This window comes from Mustela erminea, chromosome X (assembly GCF_009829155.1).
Source record: "Mustela erminea isolate mMusErm1 chromosome X, mMusErm1.Pri, whole genome shotgun sequence".
NCBI lineage: Eukaryota > Metazoa > Chordata > Mammalia > Carnivora > Mustelidae > Mustela > Mustela erminea.
The window spans coordinates 75,470,808-75,496,702 of record NC_045635.1 but is presented as its reverse complement, the minus strand read 5'-3'; the positions used below and the strand labels follow the sequence as shown (position 1 = coordinate 75,496,702).

The following is a 25,895-nucleotide window of genomic DNA, read 5'->3' as shown; positions in this document are numbered from 1 at the left end:
TTTAGAATAAAGGAGAAAGAGAGACATATAGAAAAATCATTCTATCACATGAATAATAGACAGGAGGTAAGTAAAATGGGATGCGAAAGAAATGTTAATCTAGTGAGAAAGATGATGTTTACTTGGACTAAGTTGGGGCTAGAATGCCATGGCTCTTAAATTATACCCTTAACTGAGCATATTGTATGCCAAGTGGGGAGCCATTGAAAATTTTATTTTATTTTTTTTGTTTTAGATTTTATTTATTTATTTGTCAGAGAGAGAGAGAGAGAGAGAGAGAGAGAGAGAGCGCGCAAGCAGGGGGAAAGGGAGGCAGAGAGAGAAGCAGACTCCCTGCTGAGCAAGGAGCCTAGTATGGGACTTGATCCCAGGACCTGGGGTCATGACCTGAGCCAAGGGAAGATGCTTAACCAACTGAGCCACCCAGGCATCCCATCACTGAAAATTTTAAACAGGGAAATGATGTGATCATACTTTCATCTTTAAAAGACCATGTTAGGGGCATCTGGGTGGCTCAGTTGTTAAGCGTCTGCCTTTGGCTCAGGTCCCATCCCAGGATGGAGCCCCACATTGGGCTCCCTGCTTGGTGGGAAGGCTGCTTTTCCCTCTCCCACTCCCCCTGCGTGTGTTCCCTCTCTTGCTGTGTTGTGTCTTTCTCTGTCAAATAAGTAAATATAATCTTAAAAAATAAATAAAAGATCATTTTGTCTCTTGTATAAATAAGTAATATTAGTGGGCTAAAAAGGAATGTAGGGTGATGAGTTAGGCAGTAGTCTAGGTATGACAGTTTTGAAAGCAGTAGTGGTACTAGATGATGATGGTCTGGACTAGGATGTTGGAACCAAAGTAGGAGAAAAATGGGAAATTAAGAGATACTATTTTGGAGGTAGAACTAAGAAGACTCAGGAACTGATTAGATATGAGGTGAGGGAGAAAAAGGAATCAAAGACGACTACCAAATATCTAGAACTTGGTAGAGAGAGGTACCATTTATTGTGATGGGCCTCACTAAAAGAGAATAAGTGGCAAAAGATGGGTGAGCAAATTCACTTTTGCACATGTTAATTTTGAGAGGCCTGCTAGATATCCAAATAGAGATTTTGAATCGACAGTTGATTATATGCACCTGGAGCTCAAAAGAGACACACATTTGGCTGTCTATTTTATACTTAGATTAGTTTAGACTCTGATACTACATGGAGAATTTCATTAGGGTAGCAATAACTATTTATTCATCTATTATTTCCTGTGGTATTAAACATATACAGAAAAGCTAAGGTGCCAGCATAGTAGGAGGATCCTAGGCTCATCTGCTACCTCAAACACAACTAGATAACTACCAAATCATTCTGAATACTTAAGAAATAAACCTGAGGACTGACAGAACAAACTCCACAACTAGAGGGAGAGAAGAGGCTGCATCAAGGAAGGTAGGAAGTACAATGATGTGGTTTGGAGGAGAAATGTCATTGCAGGTCTGTGGAGGGAAGGGAGCCCTGGTTGCAGAGAAAGGCAGGAGAGAGAGGAGCCCAGAGGAAAACACACAAGGAGAACAATTCCCTAAAGCCATTGGTTGGAGAAATGACAGGGTCTGATTTCTTGTGAGTTTTTGCAACTGTCAGGGCTCTAACACTGGAGTTTTAAAGGTCTGTGGACTTGGCTGGGATAGAGAACTGAGGACACTGGAGAGAAGGCAGGCAAACAACCCCATGGCACACAGTGAGACTGGAGGATCCTATGGTGCACTGGGGAGAGATTCTTCCCTCTTCTTGGAGTACTTCTGTGATAGGTGGTATTCACAGAGATGCCTCTCCAGGGACAAAAGAGCTGGGGGAGCCATTTTGCTCCCTTACCACTCAGTATAAGCAACAGACATACCTGCTGAGGGTTCTCATACTGACATTGGTTGTTTAGCCTGCTTGCTTCAAATCCCATGCCCCTGCATTCTGGCATGACTACCTATCTCTGTCAAATCTGCATCCATCCCAGTGCAGCAAGACCCTCTCCTAGAAGACCAGAGCAGGCCTCTACCACAGGATGACTCTAAGGTTTGGAGTTTTAAAAGGCAGCAGGCTTGGGTGGGATAGAGGCCAAAGTGTGATGCATTGCTCCAGGCAGACAAGCAACCTGGAGATAGCTTAAAAACAGAGATCTGAAAAATGCTTGAGTCATATAAGGGGAAATTATTCACTCCTCTGGGAGTGCTTACCTGAGAGCTTTAGCCACAGAGACTACTCTCTGGGGACAAAGGAACTGGCTGACACCATTTCCACCCCCCACCCCCCACACAGCATATACCAGGTATAGTAAGTGGTACAGAGCCTATACTTGATTTAGATAGTGGTACAGAGCCTACACTTGCCTAACCTGCTTACACCAAGTCTGGCCCTCCTGTACTTTGCTGGTACTGCTTTTTTCAGGCAAGTGTGCCTGAGTCCCAATGCAGTGGGCCCTTTTGCTGGAAGACAGTAGAAACCACTGGATGCACTTTGTCTCCCAGACAGAGAGTTCTGCAGGACATCAGTCCTAGTGGAAGTAGCATCAGGTCTCGCTTAACAAGCAGACCAGGAAACAACTAGATAAAACTGGCCATACTCTAGCCAAGGTCCAAACACTGCCCACTGCAGACAAGGAGAAACTCTGCAGACAAATGACCTGAGGAAAAGAGTAGCCAAAAATACAGCAGCAGAATGACCACAAGGATGGAATAAACAGAGGAACATAGTGATATAAAAGATAGAATAATGGAAAATAATGATGCTGAACAAAAGAGAAAAAGAATTATGCAACAGGAGAATAGATATAGGGAACTTAGTAAGTCCATCAAACATAACATTTCTATCATAGGAGTTCCAGAAGAAGAGAGAGAAAAGAGGCAGAAGTTTATTTGAGGATATAATAGCCAAAAACTTGCCTAATCTATGGAAGGAAAGAGATATGCAAATCCAGGAGGCACAAAGAACTCCCATTGAAATCAACAAAAAGAGGCCAATGCCAAGACATATCATAGTTAAATTGGCAAAATACAATGATAAAGAAAAAATTCTAAAAGCAGCAGGACTAAAGAAGTGCAAGATATAAAATCAATTTACAGAAATCTATTACATTTATATACACCAATAGTGAAGCAGTAGAAAGAAAAATCAAGGAATCAATACCATTTATAATTAAATTGAAAGCCATAAAATACCTAAGAATAAACCTAACCAAAGAGGTAAAACATCTGTACTCTGAAAACTATAGAACACTCAAGAAAGAAATTGAGAAAGACACAAAGAAATGGAAAAATGTTCCATGCTCATTGGATTGGAAGAACAGATATTGTTAAAATGTCTATATTAACCCAAAGCAATCTACACATTCAAAGCAATCTCTATCAAAATAAGTCAACATTTTTATGGAGTTAGAAGAAATAATCCTAAGTATGGAATAAAATAAAAAGCCCAAATAGCCAAAGGAATGTTGAAAAAGAAAATTAAAGTTGGTGGTATCAGAATTCTAGACTTGAAGCTATATTACAATGCTGTAATCATTGAGATGGTATGGTCCTGGCACAAAAAAACAGACACATAGATCAATGTAACAGAGTAGAGACCCCAGAAATGGACTCTCAACTCTATGCTCAACTAATCTTCAACAAATATAGAAAGAATATCCAATGGAAAAAAGACAGTCTCTTTAATAAATGGTGCTGGGAAAATTGGTGCATGTGACAGCCACATGCAGAAGAATGGGACTGGATCACTTTCTTACACAATACACAAGAATAAACTCAAAATTGATGAAAGACTTAAATGTGAGGAAGAAATCCATCAAAATCCTTGAAGAGAACACAGGCAGCAATCTCTTTGACCTCAAGCACAGCAACTTCTGGCTAGACATATCTCCAAAAGGATGGGAAACAAAGGCAAAAATGAACCATTGGGATTTCATCAAGATGAAAAGTTTTTGTAGACAAAAGAAAGAGTTGACAAAATCAAAAGTCAATGGACAGAATGGGAGAAGGTATTTGCAAATGTCTTATCAAATAAAGGGCTAGTATCCAAAATTTATAAAGAAATTACCAAACTCAACACCCAAAGAACAAATAATCCAGTCAAGAAACGGGCAGAAGACATGAACACACATTTCTCCAAAAAAAGACACAAATGACCAACAGACACATGAAAAAATTCTCAACATCACTCAGCATCAGAAAAACACAAATCAAAATCACAATGAGGTAATGTGATTACCTCATACCAGTCAGAATGACTAAAATTAACAAGTCAGGAAACAACATGTTGGGGAGGATGTAGAGAAAGAGGATCCCTCATACACTGCAGGTGGGAATGCAAGCTGGTAGAGCTACTCTGGAAAACAATATGGAAGCTCTTCAAAAAGTTAAAAGTAGAGCTATTCTGCCTTACTAGGTATTTACCCCAAAGATCCAAATGTAGTGATCTGTACCTGTATCCTATATCCCAATGTTTATAGCAACAATGTCTATAATAGCCGAACTATGGAAAGAGCCCAGATGTCTACTGATAGATGGATAAAGAAGAGTTGGTACACACACACACACACACACACACACACACACTTGCACATAGGAATATTAGTCAACCATAAAAAATGAAATCTTGCCATTTCTAACAATGTAGATAGAACTAGAGTGTATTATGCTAAGTGAAATAAGTCAATCAGAGAAAGACAATTATCATATGATTTCACTCATATGTGGAATTTAAGAAACAACACAGAGGAGCATAGAGGAAGGGAGGAAAAAAATAAAACAAGACAAAATCAGAGAGGGAGACAATCCAAAGAGGCTCTTAACCATAGGAAAGAAACTGAGGATTGCTGGAAGGGAAGGAGGTGGGGGATGGGATAAAAAGGTACTAGGCATTAAGGAGGGCATGTGATGAATGAGCGCTGGGTGTTATATACAACTGATCAATCACCGAATTCTACTTCTGAAGCTAAAAATACACTATATGTTAATTAATTGTATGTAAATAATAAAAAATATAGCCTATACATAAAATTGGAGGAGGGAGCAAGAAAGGAACTTTTTAAAAAAATGTGTTTGAAGTTACATGACCATTAAATTAATATACACAGTTATATACTTAGGAAGTTGTTATGAATCTCATGCAAGCAACAAACCCAAAACCTATAGTACATGCACAAAAAAATGAGAAAAAAGTCAAACATAACACTACAGAAACTCATTAATCACAAAGAGAGTAAGAGAAGAAAATAAATACAGTAGAACTACGAAACAACCAAAACACAAATAACAAATTAATAATTATTTTAAAAGTAAATACCCCAAATACTCCAATCAAAAGACATAGGATGACAAAGTGAATAAAAAAGCAAGACCCATCTGTGTGCTGCCTACAACAGACTCACCTCAGACCTAAAGACACAGACAGACTGAAAATGAAAGGATGGAAAGATATTTACCATGCTAATGGAAGCCAAAGATAAAAATAAAGCTGGAGTAGCAATATTTAGATCAAACAAAACGGACTTAAAATAACACTAAGAGAGAAAGAAGAACAATATATAAATGAAAGGTTCAATCCAAATAGAGGACAGAAAAATTGTAAGTATCTATGAACCCAACATTGGAGCACCTACACACATAAAACAAATATAAACAAACAGAGAGAAACTGATGGTAATACAATAATAGTAGGGGATTTTAACACTCTATATCAATGGATAAATCACCCAAGCAGAAACTCAAAAAGTAGGCAGTGGCTTTGAATGAAACATTAGAAAAGATGTACATAACAGATATATACAGCACATTCCATCCCAATACAACAAACTACACATTCTTTTTAAATGTACAGGGATCATTTTCCAGAATAGATAACATGTTAGTCACAAGACAAACCTCAATAAAAATAGGACTATTGATATCATACCATGAATCTTTTCTAACCATAATGGTATTAAGCTAAAAATAAATCACAAGAAAAAAATGGAAAAAAAATGACACTAAACAATCAATGGACCAATAAACAACCAAAGAAGAAATTAAAAAAAAAAAAAACATGGAGACAAATGAAAACACAGTGTTCCAAAACCTCTGGGACACAGCAAAAGCAGTTCTAAGAAGGAAAGAAATATGCAAAAAAAAAAAAAAAAAGAGTAAAAAAAAAACTCAAAAAAAAGATAAAGCTCAAATAAATAAATTTATACCTAAAGAAGAAGAACAATCAAAGTCCAAGGTGAACACAAGGAAAGAAAAAAAGAAAAAAACAAAACAGAAAACAAAACAAAACAAAACAATGAACCCAAGAGCTGGTTCTTTGAAAAAATAAACAAAATTGAAAAATCAATAAACCTTTAGCCAGACTCAGCCACAAAAAATAGAAAGGGCCTAAATAAATAAAATCAGAAATGAGAGGAAAGACGTAACAACTGACATCACATAAATAAAAGGATTATAAGAGAATACTACAAAATATTTTATGCCAATAAATTGGACAACCTGGAAGAAATGGATAAATTCCTTGTAACATATAAATTACCAAAAGTGAAATAGGAATAGAAAACTTGAAAAGACTGATAAACAGCAAAAAAAATTTAATCAGTAATCAAAAATCTCCCAACAAACAAAAGTTCAGGGCCAGATGGCTTCACAGGAAAATTCTACCTAACACATAAAGAAGAGTGAATACCTATCCTCCTTAAACTATTCCAAAAAATGGAAAGAAAGGAAACCTTCCAAATACATTCTATGAGGCCAGCACTATATCGAAACCAGGCATATACCACAGTTGTATTGTATGGTGACTATCATAATATTAATTAATTAATAATAAACAAATAAATGCACAATTTTAAAAAAGAAAATTATGGTCAATATGCTGGATAAACATATATGCAAAAATCCTAAAAAAAATTGGCAAATCAAATCCAACAATACATTAAAAAGATTATTCACCATGATCAAGTGAGATTTATTCTGGGTATGCAAGGATAGTTTAATATTCACAAATCAATCAACATGACATACCACATCAACAAAACAAAGGATAAAATCATATGGTCAGCTAAATAGATACAGAAAAAGCATCTGACAAAACACCACACCCATAACAATAAAAAACTCTTATTAAAGTGTGTTCAGAGGGAAAATACTGCAATAATAAAGTTGTTATAAAAACTCACAGCTAATATCAATGGTGAAACTGAGAGCTTTTCTTTAAAGATCAGGAACTAGACAAGAATGTCCACTTTAACCACTTTTATTCAACCTAGTACTGGAAATCTTAGTCACAGCAATCATATAAGAAAAAGAAATAAGAGGCATTCATAATGGGAAAGAAGTTAAAGTGTCACTATTTGTGGATGATAGACTCAATCAAAAAATGACTAGACATGGGGCGCCTGGGTGGCTCAGTGTGTTAAGCCTCTGCCTTCGGCTCAGGTCATGATCTCAGGGTCCTGGAATCATTGGGCTCTCTGGTCAGCAGGAAGCCTGCTTCCCTGCTCCCCACCCCGCCTGCCTCTCTGACTAATTGTGATCTCTGACTGTCAAAAAAAAAAAAAAATCTTAAAAAAAGACTAGAAGTAATAAATGAATTCAGTAAAATTGGAGGATACAAAGTTAATATCCAGAAATCAGTAGAGTTTTATACCCTAATAATGAAGTAGCAGAAAGAGAAATTAAGGAAACAACTCCCTTTTCAACTGCACCAAAAACAAAATCCCTAGGAATAAACTTAATCATGGAGGTAAAAGACCTGTACTTTGAAAAATATAAAGTAACAATGAAGGAAATTAAGGACAATACAAACAAATGGAAAGATACTCCATGCTCATAGTTTGGAGCATTAATATTGTTAAAATATCCCTACTACCAAAAGAAATCTACAGTCTCAATGCAATCTGTATTGAAATACCAACGACATCTTTCACAAAACCAGAACAAATAATACTAAAATTTGTATGAAACCACAAAAGAGCCTAAGTTGGCAAAGCAATCTTTTTTTTTTAAACAGTTTCTTTTTTTTTTTTTTAAGATTTTATTTATTTATTTGACAGAGATAAATCACAAGTAGATGGAGAGGCAGGCAGAGAGAGAGAGAGGGAAGCAGGCTCCCTGCTAAGCAGAGAGCCCGATGCGGGACTCGATCCCAGGACCCCGAGATCATGACCTGAGCCGAAGGCAGCGGCTTAACCCACTGAGCCACCCAGGCGTCCCAGGCAAAGCAATCTTGAGAAAGAAAAACAAAGTTGGAGGCATCACAATTTCAGACTTCAAGATAAACCACAAAGGTGTAATAATCAAAATAATATGGCAACAGTATAAAACTAGACACATAGATCAATGGAACAGGATGGAGAGCCCATAAATAAACTCACACTTATATGGCCAATTAATGTATGACAAAAATTCAAGAATATATAATGAGGAAAAGACAGTCTCTTCAATAAATTGTATTGGGAAAACTGGCCAGTTACACGCAAAAGAATACAACTGGATCACTTTCTTAAACCATACGCAAAAATAAACTCAAAAGGGATTAAAGACCTAAATGTGAGATATGAAACCATAGAACTCTGAAGATAAAATATTGACAGTAATTTCTTGGATGTCAGCTTTAGCAACATATTTATGGATATGTTCTCCTCAGGTAAGGGAAACAAAAGCAAAAATAAACTATTAGGACTACATCAAAATCAAAAAGCTTTTGCATAGGGGTACCTTGGTGGCTCAGTCGGTTAATGTCTGCCTTCAGCTTAGGTTATAATCTTGAGATCCTGAAATCAAGCCCTGCATTGGGTTCCCTGCTCCGTGGGAAATCTGCTTGTCCCTCTCCCACTCCCCCTGCTTATGTTTCCTCTCTCTGTCAAATAAACAAATAAAATCTTTAAAAAATATGTTAAGCCTTGTTGCCTTAAATTTTTCTTTACAAATTTTAGTTAAAAAATAATATATTCTCATTGTTTAAAATTTCAAACTGTGCTTAAGAATAGAAAATAAAAAGTTAAGTTTCCCTTTCACCTGATTGCATTAATTTGTTACATATATTTTCAGACATTTTTCAATGAACATGAAATTATAGACACATGCACACTGCATATATATATATATATATAGTACATATATAAAAAAGTACATATGAAAAGATTATATATATATATGTGTGTGTGTATATATATATATATATATACACACACACATATATATATATAATCTTTTCATATGTACTTTTTTATATGGATGAGATCATACTGAAGATATTGTTTTGCAGTCTGCCTTCTTTATCTGTCACTCTACTATGGACATCATTTGTACATATTTAGAACCAGCCCTTTTGGCAGATGTGTTCTCAAGCTCTGGTTTCTGGCATTTTCCCAATCACATAAATGTCTTAATAACTGCCTTTTGTGTAAAAAAACATTAAAAATAAAAATAAAACAAGAAAAAAAACAAAACAAAAAGAAACCCAAAATTAAAAAAAATTATTTCCCAAGGAAAAGTGTGTTTCAAATAATTAAGAAATTAAGGAATTTGTTTTTTTAAATATACTAAAAGAAAGGAAAATTCAATGTGACATGTTGATAATTCAGATAACAAAGCTCAATTCAGATAACAAAGCTCTGATAACAAAAACAAAAATTAATCTGGTTCTCTGAGTAGCCTTCTTATCATTTACTTTTTTAATTTAAATTCAATTAGCCAACACATCATTAGTTTCAGATGTAGTGTTTGATAATTCATCAGTTGCATATAACACCCTACTTTACTATGGTAAAAACTCAACATGATATCTAGCCTCTTAAACTTTAAGTGTACTATTAATAAATACTGTTGACTACAGGTACAATGTACAATAGATCCTTAGGACTTATTCATTTTACTTAACTGAAATTTTTGAGTAGCAATTTTTATGATATTTACTATGCAATTTATTGAAAGGCGATGTCCTGATAGTTTGATATATATTTACCTTTAAATGCCTATTATTTGTAAAGCAAGTTTCAGATAATTATTTTCTAGAAATCTTGTCTTATGGAGTAATAGCTAATTAACGAAGGGGTTAAACAATTTAATATTAAATATAGATCTTCATTATCTTCTAGAATTTTTCTTCAGAAGACTCTGCATGGTCTCTAGCTATTAATAAAATATGTGACATACTTCTATTTAAAAATTGACTGCAAAAACATGAACTCTTTAAATCCTGAAAATTGAATCAAACTGATATTATTTGCTACATAGAAGTTATACCAGTATATTAGACACATTTAGGAGACAATTGTTATATAAAAGAGGGTGTAATTAAAGGTTAAAAATTATTTCTACTTCAGCAGCACGTGGGAACAGTTCTACTATCAGGAAGTCAGGTCATTAATTCAAAAAACATACAAAATGTAAGGTAGGCTGAGTAAATAGCCCTAAAGGAAATGAAGAGTTAAAGAACTATATTCCATTGTGTAAATGTTCTTGGATAAGTTTAGTAAGAAATTTAGAATTTGCTGAGACTCACCATGGTCTAAGCTGTATTACATTATTTAAAACTCATCATGACTGTAGGAGGTAGGTACTATTATCTTTATTTTACAGATGAGGAACTTCAGGCAAAGGGAGTTGAGAAATTTGCCCAAGGTCACCAGAAGGTAAAAGATAGAGCTTATACATAAAAAACTAATGATTTATTGTATGGTGACTAACATAATACAATTAAAAAATACAGCTGGTGATTCACAGACCTGTACCCCTGGGGATAAAAACATATGTTTATAAAAAATAAAAAATTTTAAAAAAAATGTAAAAAAAAAAGAAGAAAAAGAGAAAAAGAAAAATAAATAAATAAAAAAAATACAGCTTATAATATAAACACAGGTCTGATTCCAAATACTGGAGTATTACTAAAATTTGGATTATAGAAGGCATATGATAAGTGTTTTCAGGAAGATTTTTCAAAGAACAATGAAGTGTTACTTATCATTGCCTTGAAAGTGAAACATTAGGCTTTATTACATGCTTATACAATTAAATTGAAAATCCTGCCACAGTGGAAAATAACTAAACCAAGGATATCAGTTCTCACTTTAACAATAAAATGTAGCTTTGGGTCACATGGCAAATTCAACTTATTTTCTAAGTTGAAGGGAATGGTGTACATATAGAACACAATTTAAGCTGATTAAAGTCATTAGCTTTGCCTGTGGATCATACTTATTGAACTGAGATAGGAATCCCTATGTGGCTCTGTGAAGTATATAATAATAATAACACTTACTGAGCCTTTATGCATCTACTAAACAATTTATATAATCCCCTTAATTTTTATATAACAACCAAAAGGGCAGTTCCTATCATTACCCTCTTTTTATAGATAAAGAAACTGAGAATTAGAGATGTGTGACTTCTTCTCCAGAGCCACACGGTCAGTAAGTGAAAGAATTTAAATCCAGGCAAGTACAGCCCCAGAGCCTGTGGTGTTGCCTGAAATATGAAAATGGATTGGATCATCATAACACATCTTCCTGGGTGTCAGTTTTACTAAAGGGCAGGAAATTTTGTCTTACATAAAAACTAATGTCAATAAATTATAGAATATACATCAAATATTGAAAATAAGTTTATAGTTAAAATGTATAGATTTCAAGAGAGTTTCCTGCTTTCGAAGGGTAGCTTCAGTTCATACCTTCAGGCTCGTCAAAGTACAGGTTCCTCTGCCATAAGGGGTACTTAAATGGTAAACTCCCTAGGATGTTTTTCATTTAATTATGGACTGGATACATTGGCACCTCCCAGTGTTTGGTTATTAAACAAATAAAGCTGTTAGGCATGCTAGAACCAATGAAAACCGTCTTGTTTGTTAAATTAGCTTGTTCTAGTATACTTTGTCAGTTCAAGACAACACTCATGTATAAATCAGAGGAACTTGAGGACTAGTGCCCCTAAAGGTACTCACATCATAAAAACAACTACTACCAGAGGAACAGAAAAGTAGCCACAGTTATCACTTAAATAAATCCAGATTAAGCATCTCTGTTGAAGAGTTCATTCATTTTTGTTCACTAAAGATGGCAGAGTAAGAATTTAACACCTGGAATCAAACCATCTGGTTTTACGTCTGGGCTCTTCTGATTATAAACCATGTGACCTTGGGCAAGTTATTCACTTAAAATCTTAGTTTTCTCATTAAGAACATTAAGGATGATATGAAGATAATATTACATGAGGATAGTATGAGGATAATAATGAACCCCTCAATGTGTTCATTAGAATGAAAGAGTAAAAGTAAAGTACTTGATTCAGTGTCTGATACATTGAAAATTATGAAGTTAGCTATTATTCAGTGACAACTATGAGCACTTACTACATAATTCTTAGAATAATTATCCATTATTAGAGGACCTTTCTTTACTCTTTAATCTGCCCCTAAGCCCAAATCATTAACATTGGTAAGAACGACTTTGAATACATAATAATGTTTGTAAATGTGTTGCTTGTAGTGACAAACACTTAAAAACACAGAGAATGTCCATCCAATAGGGAAGGCCTCAGTTTCCCAGTCTATATAAGGATATTGGACTAAAGGATCTCTAAAATCCCTTCCACCTCCAACAAGGACAATACTTTGACACAGCTATTAGGTAGGCTTGAGACCACTACTCTAAGCAAAAGGGAAAAAAAGAAAAATCTAAGGCATTTGATGGGTATTTAAAATTAAGTCACAATGCATAGCACTTTATGTCTAAAGAACACATTAAAAGTAAAAAAAAAATGTTATTAATACCAAGAACAGAAGTCACTAACACATTGGGAATTATTTTATTATATTTTTAGATATATGTAGTTAATTATGTACAAATTTTATACTCTTAACCTTTATAATAGAATAAAAAATAAATGGCATAAAAATAAACATGAGATATGTTTGAGGTTGAGATAAAGAAGATTATATAATTTAGGACTGTCAGGAAGTTTAAAAGTTCTCAAGAAAGAAAGGAGGCTGTGTATGGTATAAAAATTAAAACAATACTTGGTTTGGAATTTTATTTGTGTTGTGCTAATTTTTTATTTTTTTACCTTTGAAATAACAGAAGATATTCTGTAGGCACATAATGCCAACCAGGATAAGTGGCTATTTGACCTTAGAACTATCAAGATCTAGTACTATTAGTAATATGAAAAGTAGCAAACAATATTGAATTTTAGTTCTATGTGCCATTCTTAGCCCCATTTTAGAGAAGGAGAACAGAGGTAAGAAAAGTGAGGTAGGGGCACCTGGGTGGCTCAGTGGGTTAAGCCTCTGCCTAAGGCTCAGGTCATGATCTCAGGGTCTTGGGATCCAGTCCCGCATCAGATTCCCTGCTGAGCGGGGAGCCTGCTTCCCCTTCTCCCTCTGGAGCACCCCCTGCTTGTGCTCTCTCTCCTCTCACTCTCTGTCAAATAAATAAATGCTTTAAAAAAAAAAAAAGAAAAAAAAAAGTTAGGTAGCTTGCCCACTATCTAATGCAACTAGCAAAGAGAAAAGAACAGAATTCAAGCCCAGCAATTCTGACTCTAGAACCTACACTAAAAATCAGGTCATAATGTCTTAGTAAGGAAATCAAATGCTAAGACTTGTTAATTATTGGGATTCTCCTCTTTTATACTCTAAGAAAGGGTTTTGTGAATTGTGTGTATGTTGTTTGATATAAAAATGGCCATCAACTCTGAAGAGCTGTGGGATATGTATTTGTTGCACTAAAGCAATTAAATATATATTGGTATTCTGAAAAAATTTGGCAGAGAACATCCATTTGGGCTTTTTCTATATTGTCCATATGTAATGTAAAATTTAGAAATAGTTACTGTAATCATATACACATGCATGGACACTGGTCACCATTTAAGTTCTTTAAAATTTTCACTCCTTTTTAGAAGAGTTAAATAAAATGCCCCCACACCTGTAATAAAAAAAAAATGTTTGGTTTATTTGAATTTTAATGTAAGAATTCTTCAAATAAGTACCATGGGCAAAAGATTTTTGAACACCCTCGTAAAAGTGTTCCTCTGCAATGTGGATTTACATTTTTGAACATGTATGCTATTTTTAAGTTTAAAACTAGCATTAGAACAAATATCCAAATTAGTAACTGATTTTCCTTTTCTGTCATTGCATTAATTGTAACTGCCTTTTCAAAATTAAAAAAAAAAAGACTTTATTTATTATTTGACAGAGAACAGCTAAAGATGGAACACAAGCATAGGGAGTAAGAGAGGGAGAAGCAGGCTTTCTGCTGAGCAGGGAGCCTGATACAGGTCTCACCGCAGTACCCCAGCATCATGACCTGAGCTGAAGGCAGATGCTTAATGATTGAGCCAACCAGGTGCCCTGTAATTGCCCTTTTCAACACCATGAAGTAAGGCTATCATGCCAGAAATGTAAATCACAAAAATTTTCTTTAAAACTCAAATGTTATAGCTATATACCATATTCTATTCATTTGTGTGTATCTTTATTTTAGGAATGAGTATTGAATGAGATAATGTTGTTTTGAAACTTGCAGGATGAAATAATAACCAATATATGAAATTTGAAACTCACAATATGAAATAATAACCAGTTATTTATGACAATTCTGTCTTTTAATCATAATTTACTAACATCTTGAAAATGCTTTCTGTACATTTTAGTAAACTGATCTCTCTTATCACAGGTGAGAAAACAAAGGGATTATTTATGCTCCTGAATAATGCTAGCTACCACTCCTGTGGCTGGGCTGTAGATAGCCACACACTGACGATTCCACAAAAACAGAAAAGCATTTGTGTTTCTTGTTTTGATTTGTCTTCTAGGTTACCAGTGCTATTATTTTCCTTTTCCCTCAGATATCTGAGAGCAAAAATGAAAGGCCAAGGATGAAGATCCAGCTATTTAACTGTCTCCACCATAATTAAATTCTGTTATCTCACAATTTGTTTCTCATTCCCTCCCAAAAATATCTAAGAAATGTTTACAATTTAGGCAATTAAAATAGATACACAATAGAAGAGAATAGAGAGGCCAACACATATATGGACAACTAATTTTTGATGAAGGTACAAAGATAATTCAGTAGAGAAATGTCCCCAATGCTGGGACAATTCGATACCTAATTTCAATCTATATTTTATACCAGGTACAAAAATAGGTCTGATCTAAATGTGAAATCTCAAAGTATAAAACTTCCAAAAAAGCATAGAAGAATATCTTCCTGATTTGGGTTTTTGATCTTGGGCTAGGCAAAGATTTCTTAGAGATGACACCAAAAACATGGTTCATAAAAGAAACAAAGATGATAAATTGGAATGCATCAAAATTACAGACTTCTTTTTTCTGAAAAATAAATCTATGAAAGACACTATTAAGAGGATAAAAAGAAAATCCACAGATTAGGAGAAAATACTTGCAGAATTTACATCTGCTAAGGACATGTATCCACATTATATAACAAATTCTTAAGACTCAATAGTAAGACCAGAACCCTATAGGAAAATGGGCAAAATATGAATAGATAGTTCACCAAAGAAGATATGTGGATGGTAAGTCACTACAAAAAAAATCATATAATTATATAATTAAATGCACCCTCAGTCATTAGGGAAATGCAAAGTAAAACCAAAATGAGATACTACTTCATACCTATCAAAATGGCTAAATTTAAAAAGAATGACCATACCAAGTGTTGGTGTTCCTAGTAGGAATGCAAAATTGTACAACCACTTTGGAAAACAGTTAATTCTTAAAACGTTAAATATATACATAGCATGTGAGTCATCAATTTATTTATATAACATCCCAGAAAATGCAAACTAGTCTATAGCAACAGAGAACAGATCAGTACTTGCCTAAGTAGGAACAAGGGCAGGCATAATGAAACTTTTGGGGGTGACAAAAATTTTCATTATCTTGACTGTGGGTGATGAGTTCACAATATAAAGATTTATTAAAACATCACATTGTGTACTTTATGTACAGTTGTATCTATTGTACTTAAATAAAATTATTTTTTAAAAAGAATTAACTTGTGTTTTCAATAAAAGCTGTCTAGATGAATAATTAAAACAAAAAAAAAGTAACTCCACAAATAAATGAAATTGCAATGTTTGGCATCTTAAATATCTATAACAGAGATAATGCTATAGCACTTATTGCATATTATGTATATGTGTTTGTGTGACAGGGTTGGTAGTAGTTGGGATTGTGTATATGTTCATAACAGGGAAGGTCAGACTGAATATACCAATAGATTCTGTGTTAAGCATCATCTCATGTACAAGTATGAACATTTGACCCCCCAAAATATCATAAAATAATGAAACAGAGAACATATCACTATGCAAATAAATTAAAGATGGCCTTATGAAGAATAATAAGCATGTTATATGCTAGAATGCTTACAAAAATATTCACAGTAGAAAATATATAATATAATGCATTAATTAAATGTGTTATATAAAGAAAACACTTATGTTCTTTTAGGAAATTGCCATAATAAAATTAAGTTAACTAATAGACCAAGAAAAGCCTCAAAAATGAAAGTACATTACAAGAACCTAAGGTAGCACAGACACATCAAAAGTAGACCACTATGGTTAGAAGCCACCTATAGTCTTTGGCTTGGGAAAAAGGACACCCAAAAAATCAAAATAGTTCATTAATATCTGTATTTGAGGTTTTTTTACAAGTTTTTTTCTGTTTTTATTCTCCTTGTTTCATGCCAAACGTCATTGTTTCATTATGATTAAGTACTAATCCCTGAAAAGTATTGTTTAGATGGCAATTTAAATTGAAATTAGGTAATTTATAATGAAAGCTGTAGTTAAGATGTATTTTCCAATGTTATAAGTCAGAAAGATGTATTTCCTAAAGGAGTCACAGTTGACTTAAATTATTTTTCTGTAAGATTTCACCACTGATTAATTTATTTCTTAATTCAGTGGAAAAGCAAGCAAAATATATAAATAGGTAATTCTCAAATGGACAATAAAAATATGAAAAGAAGGAAATTCATCAAAATGCTAGCAATGGTTATTATTTGATTGTTAATATTCTGTATTTTTACCATCATTGGAATTTTCTATGTTTTTTCTTTCCAATGTTTATATACCTTGAAAATCAGAAATAATAAAAGTAAATTTATTTCCAAAATTGAAAAGTGTTCCTTAACTTTTTAAAAATATATGACTAAATGACAAAGCATAAATTCTATAATAAACAGGTAACACAAAGATTAATCTAAACTTTAATATTTTTACTCATTTGAAGTGATAATTCATGTTTTATATTTTAATTTACTACTTGTATTCTATGAACAGATTTAGACACTGAATGTGATTTATTAGGTTATTTTCTACATTAGTATATCAAATCACCCAAATATGTGTTTTTTTTTCTTCCACAGAAATATCAGGCTATCTTCCAACTAAGTCTTTAAAAGACTGTAATATATCCTGTGAATTTTTATCCAAATACAGATAGGTAATTCTTGTCATTCATAAAAATGGGCTAAATATATTTCTTACCTTTAATGAAAAGTAAACACTGGTCTTTTGGATTGTACCAATGGAGGTGTTCTGTAGCAGAAATGAATCCTGTAAATAAAAATAACAGATACCTGTTTTTAATCTTCATTTTACAAAAGTTTATTCACATATCACTGGATTTGTAAATCATACGTTAGTGTGGCTGGAATATTACAATGTTAGAAGAAAATTGGTGGCAGATGACGTTGTAAAGTATACCCTGACAGAGGATGCACTTTTCGTCAGCCCGAATTCCCCCTCCCATCTGGCTGTTCATGGAATTGAAAACTGCTGCTCAGAAATATAGAGCAAACCGTCTGCTTTTAAATAATATTGCCTAACGTTTGAATGCCCTTGTATTTCATCTACAAAGTTCTTGCAAGCATTGAGAACAGCTAGTGGCAAGTCAGTAGCAAGGTTGGGGTATATTATATGCCAGTTTAAAAAGAGAAATATAGCAAAAATGGTGTAACTGACTCACGGCAACATGGGTTATATCCAACATGTATATCCATCTACAAACCTTGTAGATGGATATAAACCAGGCTTGCCAAACACCACAGATAGTACTTATTAAAACTGATACGTGGACACATTATGCCTGCTTTCTAGCCCCTTCCCCCTTTGCCATTAAATGACTCCCTTTTTTTTCTCCAGTGTAAAAATACACGCCCAAGGGTATTTAGAAAAAGAGATTTTTTGGAAAAATCATAGTCACACTACCCAATGATGCCATTTGGAGTATTTTCATCCAATTTTTTAAAAACAGATTTTTGTCAAAAGGCTTCTGACAAACCAAACGGGATTTCAGGATGAGATGATGGGAGAAAGATACCCCTCTTCCCTTGTTAGGAACGATGGCTAGTATTTTTACCTCATATCTAAGCTTGTTTTTGAATTATATAACTATAAAGACAGAATTTTGAGGGGAAATAAACGTCTTACAAGGGTGTGTGCCTCAGCTACCAGGGAGCATCTGGGAAGGTGGGAGGGGCCTGGAGGGCGGCGGGTGCTTTTAGTTTTTCATTAGGCTTAGAGACTGTCAATCAAAACTTGCCCAGCAAATGAGGCGCGAGCTAAGGGCACACTGGGAACTAAATTAACGGCAGTTCTGACTGCAAGGGGTGGGGGCTTGCGATCTAAAGCCTGGAGAGATCTTGGGGTCTTACACTTCGCCATTAGGCTGCGGCACGCGTTGGTTGGCCGCAGGTACAGTGAGAGGCCCTGCCGCCGCCGCTCTCGCCCAAGCCTCCATTGCCGCTTCCACCTCTGCGCGATCGCGGCAGCCTAGCCCAGCCCAGCCCAGCCCAGCCCAGCCCAGCCTAACCCAGCCCCGCCCTGCGCTACTGCTACCTTCGCGGCTGCAACCTTCTCAGCCCCGGCCTCCGCCACTACCCCAGCATCCGTGAGTCATTTTCTGTCCATCTCCAAGCGCGCGGTCTCAGTGGTAGTCACCACATTAAGCGGTTTCCAGGGTTGCAAAATGGCAGAAGCGGATCTTAACATGGAACCAGCCGCCCAAGGGGTTGCTGAAGAGAAGATGGCTAGCTCGGCTAGTAATTCTGGGGAAGAATCGGACAGCAGTAGCTCTAGCAGCAGCACTAGTTGCAGCAGCAGCAGCAGTAGCCGCAGCCGCTTATATAGAAAGAAGAGGGTATCTGAACCTTCCAGAAGAGCACGGCGGACTCCGTTGGGTAAAAGTTTCGTAGATCGGCTGCCTCAGGCAGTTAGAAATCGTGTGCAGGCGCTCAGAAATATTCAAGATGAATGTGACAAGGTAGACATCCTGTTTTTAGAGGCAGTTCACGATCTCGAAAGAAAATATGCCGAACTCAATAAGCCTCTGTACGATCGGCGATTTCAAATAATCAATGCAGAATATGAACCTGCAGAAGAAGAATATGAATGGAATTCAGAGGATGAGGCGTTCAGCAGTGATGAGGAGGTGCAGGAAGACATTAGTGAAATGCCTGCCTTAGAGGGTGACGGAGAAGATGATGACCTTAAAGAAAAACCTGAGGTGAACGCTGAAGAAAAAGAGGTTCGAAAAGAAATTCCTGAGGCAAAGGCTGAAGAAAATGCAGAGTCTAAAGATTTTCTGGGGGTAAAGCCTGAAATGAAAGAAGAGCCTAAGGCAGAAGATAAAGAACAGCCTAAAGAAGCCGAGGCTAAGGCAAAGACTGCTGGAATAGAGGCTCCTAAAAGAATTCCTGAGGTCAGGCCCAAAGAAAGAGCGAATCTTAAAAGAGCTCGTAAAGGAAAGCCTAAAAAAGAAGATCCTAAAGGCATTCCTGACTACTGGCTGACTGTTTTAAAGAATGTTGACAAACTCGGGCCCATGATTCAGAAGTATGATGCCCCTATTTTGAAATTCTTGTCAGATATTAGCCTAAAGTTCTCAAAACCTGGCCAGCCTATAAGCTACACGTTTGAATTTTATTTTCTACCCAATCCATACTTCAGAAATGAGATGCTGACCAAGACATATATAATAAAGTCAAAACCAGATCACAATGATCCCTTCTTCTCTTGGGGATGGGAAATCCAAGATTGCAAAGGCTGTAAGATAGATTGGAAAAGCGGAAAGGATGTGACCGTGACAACCACCCAGAGTCGCACAACGGCAACTGGAGAAATTGAAATTCAGCCAAGAGTGGTTCCTAATGCATCATTCTTCAATTTCTTTAGCCCTCCTGAGATTCCTAAGATTGGAAAGCTGGAACCACGAGAAGATGCTATCCTGGGTGAGGACTTTGAAATTGGTCAAATTTTACATGATAACGTCATTCTGAAATCAATCTATTACTATACAGGAGAAGTCAAAGGTACCTATGATGATGGTAAAGGTTATGGAAACAGAAAATATCGAAAATAAAAAAGAGGCTGCCTGAAAGAATTTTCAAGCCTCTCAAAATGTCAAGTAGCAGTGAAGCAGGTTTATAGGAGGACTGCTGTATAACCTCAACACTAGCATTCCTTACAGTCCTGTGTTTTCATATTTTCTTGGTAGTCTAAAAAATTGTCTTTCAGTGTCCAAGTATCAGTATCTAGACTGTTGCAGTGTAATATTCTTCAAAATACGTAAATGCTGTCAGTTATCTAAAGCATGCTCCTTTGGTGCTATAGAGTTTTGTTTTTGCAAAGTCCTTTAGTAATGTTCCTATTAGAATGTAGCTGTGAAAACTGTCATGTCCATTGAGACAAATATTTGCTTGAAAAAAAAGAGTTCCTGAAATACCAGTGCAAGTGTGTTTTTTTTTTTCCCAGCCCAGAAAACTAAACGTTTAAATCTGCTTGCACTAGCTGTGCCTTCATTACTTTGCTATAGATATACAGTACTTACATTAACTAGAACAGCTGAACCATGAAATTTGACTGCTTGAAAAAAGATTAGCATAAATTTAAGAATGTCCATCAAGACCATATATGATATTATGGCATTTATTTGTGTGACATAGTGGTCTATAAATTAATAATAACAAAGTTATTGTTTACCACTGAAGGGTTAATATGACAGTATTTTTTAAGTTTCCTCATCTTATACTGTGTAATTGTAAACTAAAGTTACTAACCACATTTTCTTTGTAATATGTTGTATTTTGTCTTTCACTGGGATGATCACTTTGTATCATTTGATATTTTTTTCATGTTGTTCTATTGCATCCTAAAATAAATGTCAAATAAAGTGTATCATGCTATAAAAATCTAACATTTTTCCTAATTATAAAAAATGTGGGTCTTCTAGAAAGTAGAAAATACTGAAGAAAAGGAAATTTAAAAAGAATATGTAACTATTATTAACATTCTGATATGTTTCCCAGATCTTTGCTCTTCTTTGCATAATATACATTGGAGTGATTGGAGAGAAAGAGAACAGGGGAGGAAGGCTAAGAGAGAGGAGAAGGGGGGAGAGAGGGGAAAGTGAAAGAAGGAAAAAGGAAAGGAGGATGGAAGGAGAGTGGGTGGAAGGGAGGGGGAAGGGAAAGAGAATAGTAGGGGAGGAAGGGAAAGGAAGGAGGGTGGGGAGTGGAAGGGATAGGAGGGAGTGGGGATAGGCAGAAGGGGGAAGAGGGAAGTAGCACCTCACCCAGAAAGGACATCTGTATAAGCTGTTGCTTTCACTTCCAAGAGTAGGATGGGTAAATGACATATACCCCCAGATGTGGCTTTTGTTTTTTTTTTAATAGATGGCAACAGACTTTCACCTCTTCAGACCTTGCAGCTGGTTACAGGGTAATGAGATCCTGAGATTTTGGGGTTGAGGCTCCTTAAAACTCAGCTTACCAGAGAAGTTTGCGCAGGGCAGAAAGGCAAAAGCACAACAAATAGTAAAAAGGTTTTTTAAAGATAATTTTATTTTTTTTTCAGTGTTCCAAAATTTGTTGTTTATGCACCACACCCAGTGCTCCATGCAATATGTGCCCTCCTTAATACCCACCTCCAGGCTCACCCAACGCCCCACACCTCTCCCCTCCCAAACCCTCAGTTTGTTTCTCAGAGTCCACAGTCTCTTACTGTTTGTGGGAGTAAAGTAGTATTTTATTTCACATTTGCTGTTTTCCCCGTCCATGTATATTTTCCTTCAAAACCTGAAGGAAAGAGCTGTGACAGGAGGATTTGGGGAATTCTGGATCTCTAGGTATAAAATTACCTGAAAATCTTTCCAAATCCCATCATACAGTTTAATACCTTGGTTTTATCCCTGTTTAACATTAGCCTAGCCTCATACCTATAAATGTAGAAAAATTACAATCCATGACACTGTATTTAACCAATCATATATGTTTAGATATTTAGGTTGTTAGGATTTATACAAAATCAGGAAGCAAATGAATTACTTTCAGCAACACCACTGCAATTTTGAGAGTGTCTTTCTTTTAGTTCTGAGATACCGTATCCATCAAGAAAGGGTATGGTAACAGATTTACTTATATACCAGGGCCAAAGTGAAGACTATAATAAATATGGTATACCTGGATCTTTGCTGCAGAGTTTCCCAAATTGGAGGTACACTGTGCTTGCCAGACAACACAGCAGAGCCCTTACAACTTCTACGTGGAATGTAAAACCTTTATCGCATCTTAGAACACTTACTGAAGTGTTTAGACCCTACCCACTCTGTATTTTCCAATATTAAAGGAACACATCTCAGAATATTTGCGGAATATGTAGAATATATATTCTACAGCGGAAATGTAGAATATAAAAATCATTCAGAAACACGCAGCAGGAAGATAACCTGTTTGTTGCTTGGTGTACTTCCTCCCAGTCTGTCTCTTAATGAGATTTTCTCACAACTTCTTGGCTCAAATCTAAAGATTAATTCAAGTTGGGCAGATGTAAAGTGAAGTGAAAAGGCAGCTATTTTTTACCTTTACTGTTTAAGACACAGGTGGCAGGGTAAGGGAAAGAGAGGGGCAGGGTAGGTGCCAAAGATGTTTAAGTCAGTAAGGCTAGAATTCCGGAAATGCAAGCTGTCTGCGGTTGGAGCTTCTACCACCCTGGCTAGTGAAACTGGCTAGAGCAGAGCAATCTTTGGGCTGGCACATTCGCTGGGCTACCCGCTTTGTCCATCATACTTATCCAGCCAATGACTAATGCCAGAAGGAGGAGCTGACTGAGCTTGAAACTCAGGAGCGGAGTGCAGAGGCAGAAGAGCTTTTACGCAGTTTTCTGCGACTAGCTTCTGGCGCGCTGCTTTCCTTTATATGTGAATCGAGGCGGAAACAGGCGACCTCCTTTCCTGCTCCCAACCGGACCAAGGAGGACTCCTCCTCCCCTATCCCATGCCCTTCTTCTCCTCCTGACTGACTAAGTAAAAGTAAGGACTGCTGAAGAGGTAATGGAAGAAACTCCATCTAAGTGGACAAAGTGACTGTACGGTTAGTCAAAATGGTGCAAATTACCCCATATGTGTGAGTCTAGCAATACTGGTCCGCCCCGCTAAAAAAACCTTAAGGGGCCATGCGATAAGTTAGAAGCCAAATTTAAAAAGGAATTGTAAAAAGAATAAATGAAACAAGATGGGATCGGGAGGGAGACAAACCTTAAGAAATTCTTAATCTCACAAAACAAACTGAGGGTTGTTGGGGGGGTCGGGAGAGGGTGGTGGGGTTATGGACATTGGGGAGGGTATGTGCTATGGTGAGTGCTGCGAAGTGTGTAAAGCTGGCGATTCACAGACCTGTACCCCTGGGGCCAATAATACATTATATGTTTATAAAAGAATTTAAAAAATGTTAAAAACAAAAAAAGGAATTGCAGCCTCTTGGGAAAAAAGTATAAATCCTCACTTGATGAGGTAGGCGTTTGTGCCCACCAGCACATGTACTAATTAGGACAACGGGCCGTGTAATAATTTCAGTAAGCTTATGGATTACTTCAGATGTTGTTTTGTGCTTTTTGTAGAGTACATTTTTTTATTAAAGTGAAATATTTAATTATTAAATACATAGCATTTAGAAGTATACTTTTCTTCAAGAGATGCAGAACATAAATTTTCTAGAGCATCTTTGCTTATTTCTATGTAGTTTAGTCCTTAAGATTTTTGTGTGTGTGTGTGTGATACAGCTTTTAGAGAGTGGGAAAATTATTAGAACTCTTCACTGAAGCAAATATTTACTTGCAGCAAAAAAAAAAAAAAAGTACTTGGGGAGCCAATCCAAGTGTGTGTTTTGCCTCCAGCTCAGAAGTAGGAGAGTTTAAGTCAGCTTGCTCCAGGTGTGCCTTCATTATTGTGCTGTAAAAATGTGATTTGTTGTGAGATGGTACCTTACAAAATTTTATCACTTGATTAAAGTAGCATAGAGTTAAGAACTTTCAAGAACACATTAATATCAATTCTCCTAGATGAATTTTTAATTTTTGTGTGACACATAGATTTATAAAGAAAAAATAAACATAATGAAGTTGTTTTTCCTTTGTAATGCTGATAAAAGCTAGAGTTTGTAAGTGTTTCATTCACCTGTATTCATGAGTTATGTAAGTTAAGGTAATGGAGTTTATTTTCTTTCCACTACACTTCATTGAAAGTTGTCACTTGATCTCTGTTGTATTACATCTTCTGATTATGAAATATGTTCATTACAAAAAGTTTGGAAATTATACTGAAAAGCATAAAAATTATTTTAAACAATTCGGCCTTCAAAGACAACCACACTTTACATAAAGATGTCTATAGCTTTATTATTATAACTACTATCTCTATCACTTTTCATTTAACATATTTTGTTTTAACATATATAAAGTGGATATGCCATAATTTATTGCATCAGCTTCTTATGGGTATTTAGGTTAGGAACATCTTTTTCTAATTGATTCAAAGGAAAAATGTTGCATATGTTGAAACATTTTCTCTTTTGATTTTATTCCTTTCTTCCCTGCAGAAGAGTTTTAATGTTAATACAGTCACATTGATCCTTTCTCCCCCTATAATAGATTTTGGGTATTTGACTTAGAAAGAACTTTACACATCAAGATCTTTTCTTTAATTGCCCATGTTTTCTTACAGTACTCTTATAATTTCATTTAATGCCTTAATCCTTCTGGAATAATTTTGATGTAAAGATAGAGGTAGATGTACACCTTTTTTTCCCTCTCAACAAAACTCACTAGTTTTTCAATACCATTTAATGAATATTAAATATCCAATGTAATTAATTGCCACCTTTATTATGTAATCCATCACTTCATGTGTTTGGGCCTACTCCTGGTCTGTTCTGTTTAAAATAGTTATTCTTGTGCCAGTATAATCTTTTAAAACAAATCTCTGATATACATTTTATTACCTGGTAAGAAAAGTTTCTTAAAAAACTTGCTCTTAAGTTTATTTTTTTAGATATTTTCACCTATCTATTTTTCCAGATGAGCTGCAGTATTGCTTTTTTTCAGGGTCCTTCCCTAAAACCTATGGGTATTTTGATTGGAGTTTGTTTGAATTTATAGATAAATGTACAGAGAATCAGTCTTTTTATCCAATAACAAGCTGTGTCTTCCCATTTAATCAATAAAATTTTAAAGTTTACCTATTAAAATAGACTTCGAAAATATTCAGAACTTTTTCTTCAATTTCTTCTTCCTTAGTCTGCTTTTTGCTTGTGCTGTTTTGCTTCTTGTTTTTAAATCATCTACACCTTGGTGTTGTCCCTTTCTTTCAGTTTTGAATTAGGACATCTGTTTCTTGAAGGGTGATGTGTGAAGAGGTAGGAAGAAATGAGCTTGAGCATCTCAGAAGCTTCAATTCATGTTTGTCTCATATCATTCTTTCTCTAAATTACTATATCTTCTGCCTGAGGCCATTTCTCTCAATTTATGTTGTTCTCTCATTGTTAGCTTTAGGATGAACAGTAGTTCAGCGTGACTCAGTGAAATGTCT

At 35.4% G+C, this 25,895-nt stretch overlaps 2 protein-coding genes and 1 long non-coding RNA gene across 3 annotated transcripts in view; 2 read left to right on the top strand and 1 right to left on the bottom strand.

Moving 5' to 3' along the window:
• Positions 1 to 18,481, bottom strand: part of FAM133A (family with sequence similarity 133 member A) — a 53,003-nt gene extending 34,522 nt beyond the window's left edge. The window contains exons 1-2 of the mRNA XM_032331590.1: positions 18,467 to 18,481; positions 17,522 to 17,590 (exon numbers count right to left, since the gene is read on the bottom strand). The gene's annotated coding sequence lies outside the window, so the exon portion shown is untranslated. The remainder of the gene's footprint in view (positions 1 to 17,521; positions 17,591 to 18,466) is intronic.
• A 117-nt stretch (positions 18,482 to 18,598) lies between these two features.
• On the top strand, positions 18,599 to 21,375 carry NAP1L3 (nucleosome assembly protein 1 like 3). Its single transcript, XM_032331387.1, has one exon. The coding sequence runs from the start codon at positions 19,005 to 19,007 to the stop codon at positions 20,394 to 20,396; it is 1,392 nt and encodes a 463-aa protein (XP_032187278.1). The 5' UTR covers positions 18,599 to 19,004; the 3' UTR covers positions 20,397 to 21,375.
• A 616-nt stretch (positions 21,376 to 21,991) lies between these two features.
• LOC116583199 overlaps positions 21,992 to 25,895 on the top strand; it is a 69,848-nt gene continuing 65,944 nt past the window's right edge. Inside the window, exon 1 of the long non-coding RNA XR_004282648.1 lies at positions 21,992 to 23,403. This is a non-coding gene — a long non-coding RNA (uncharacterized LOC116583199). The remainder of the gene's footprint in view (positions 23,404 to 25,895) is intronic.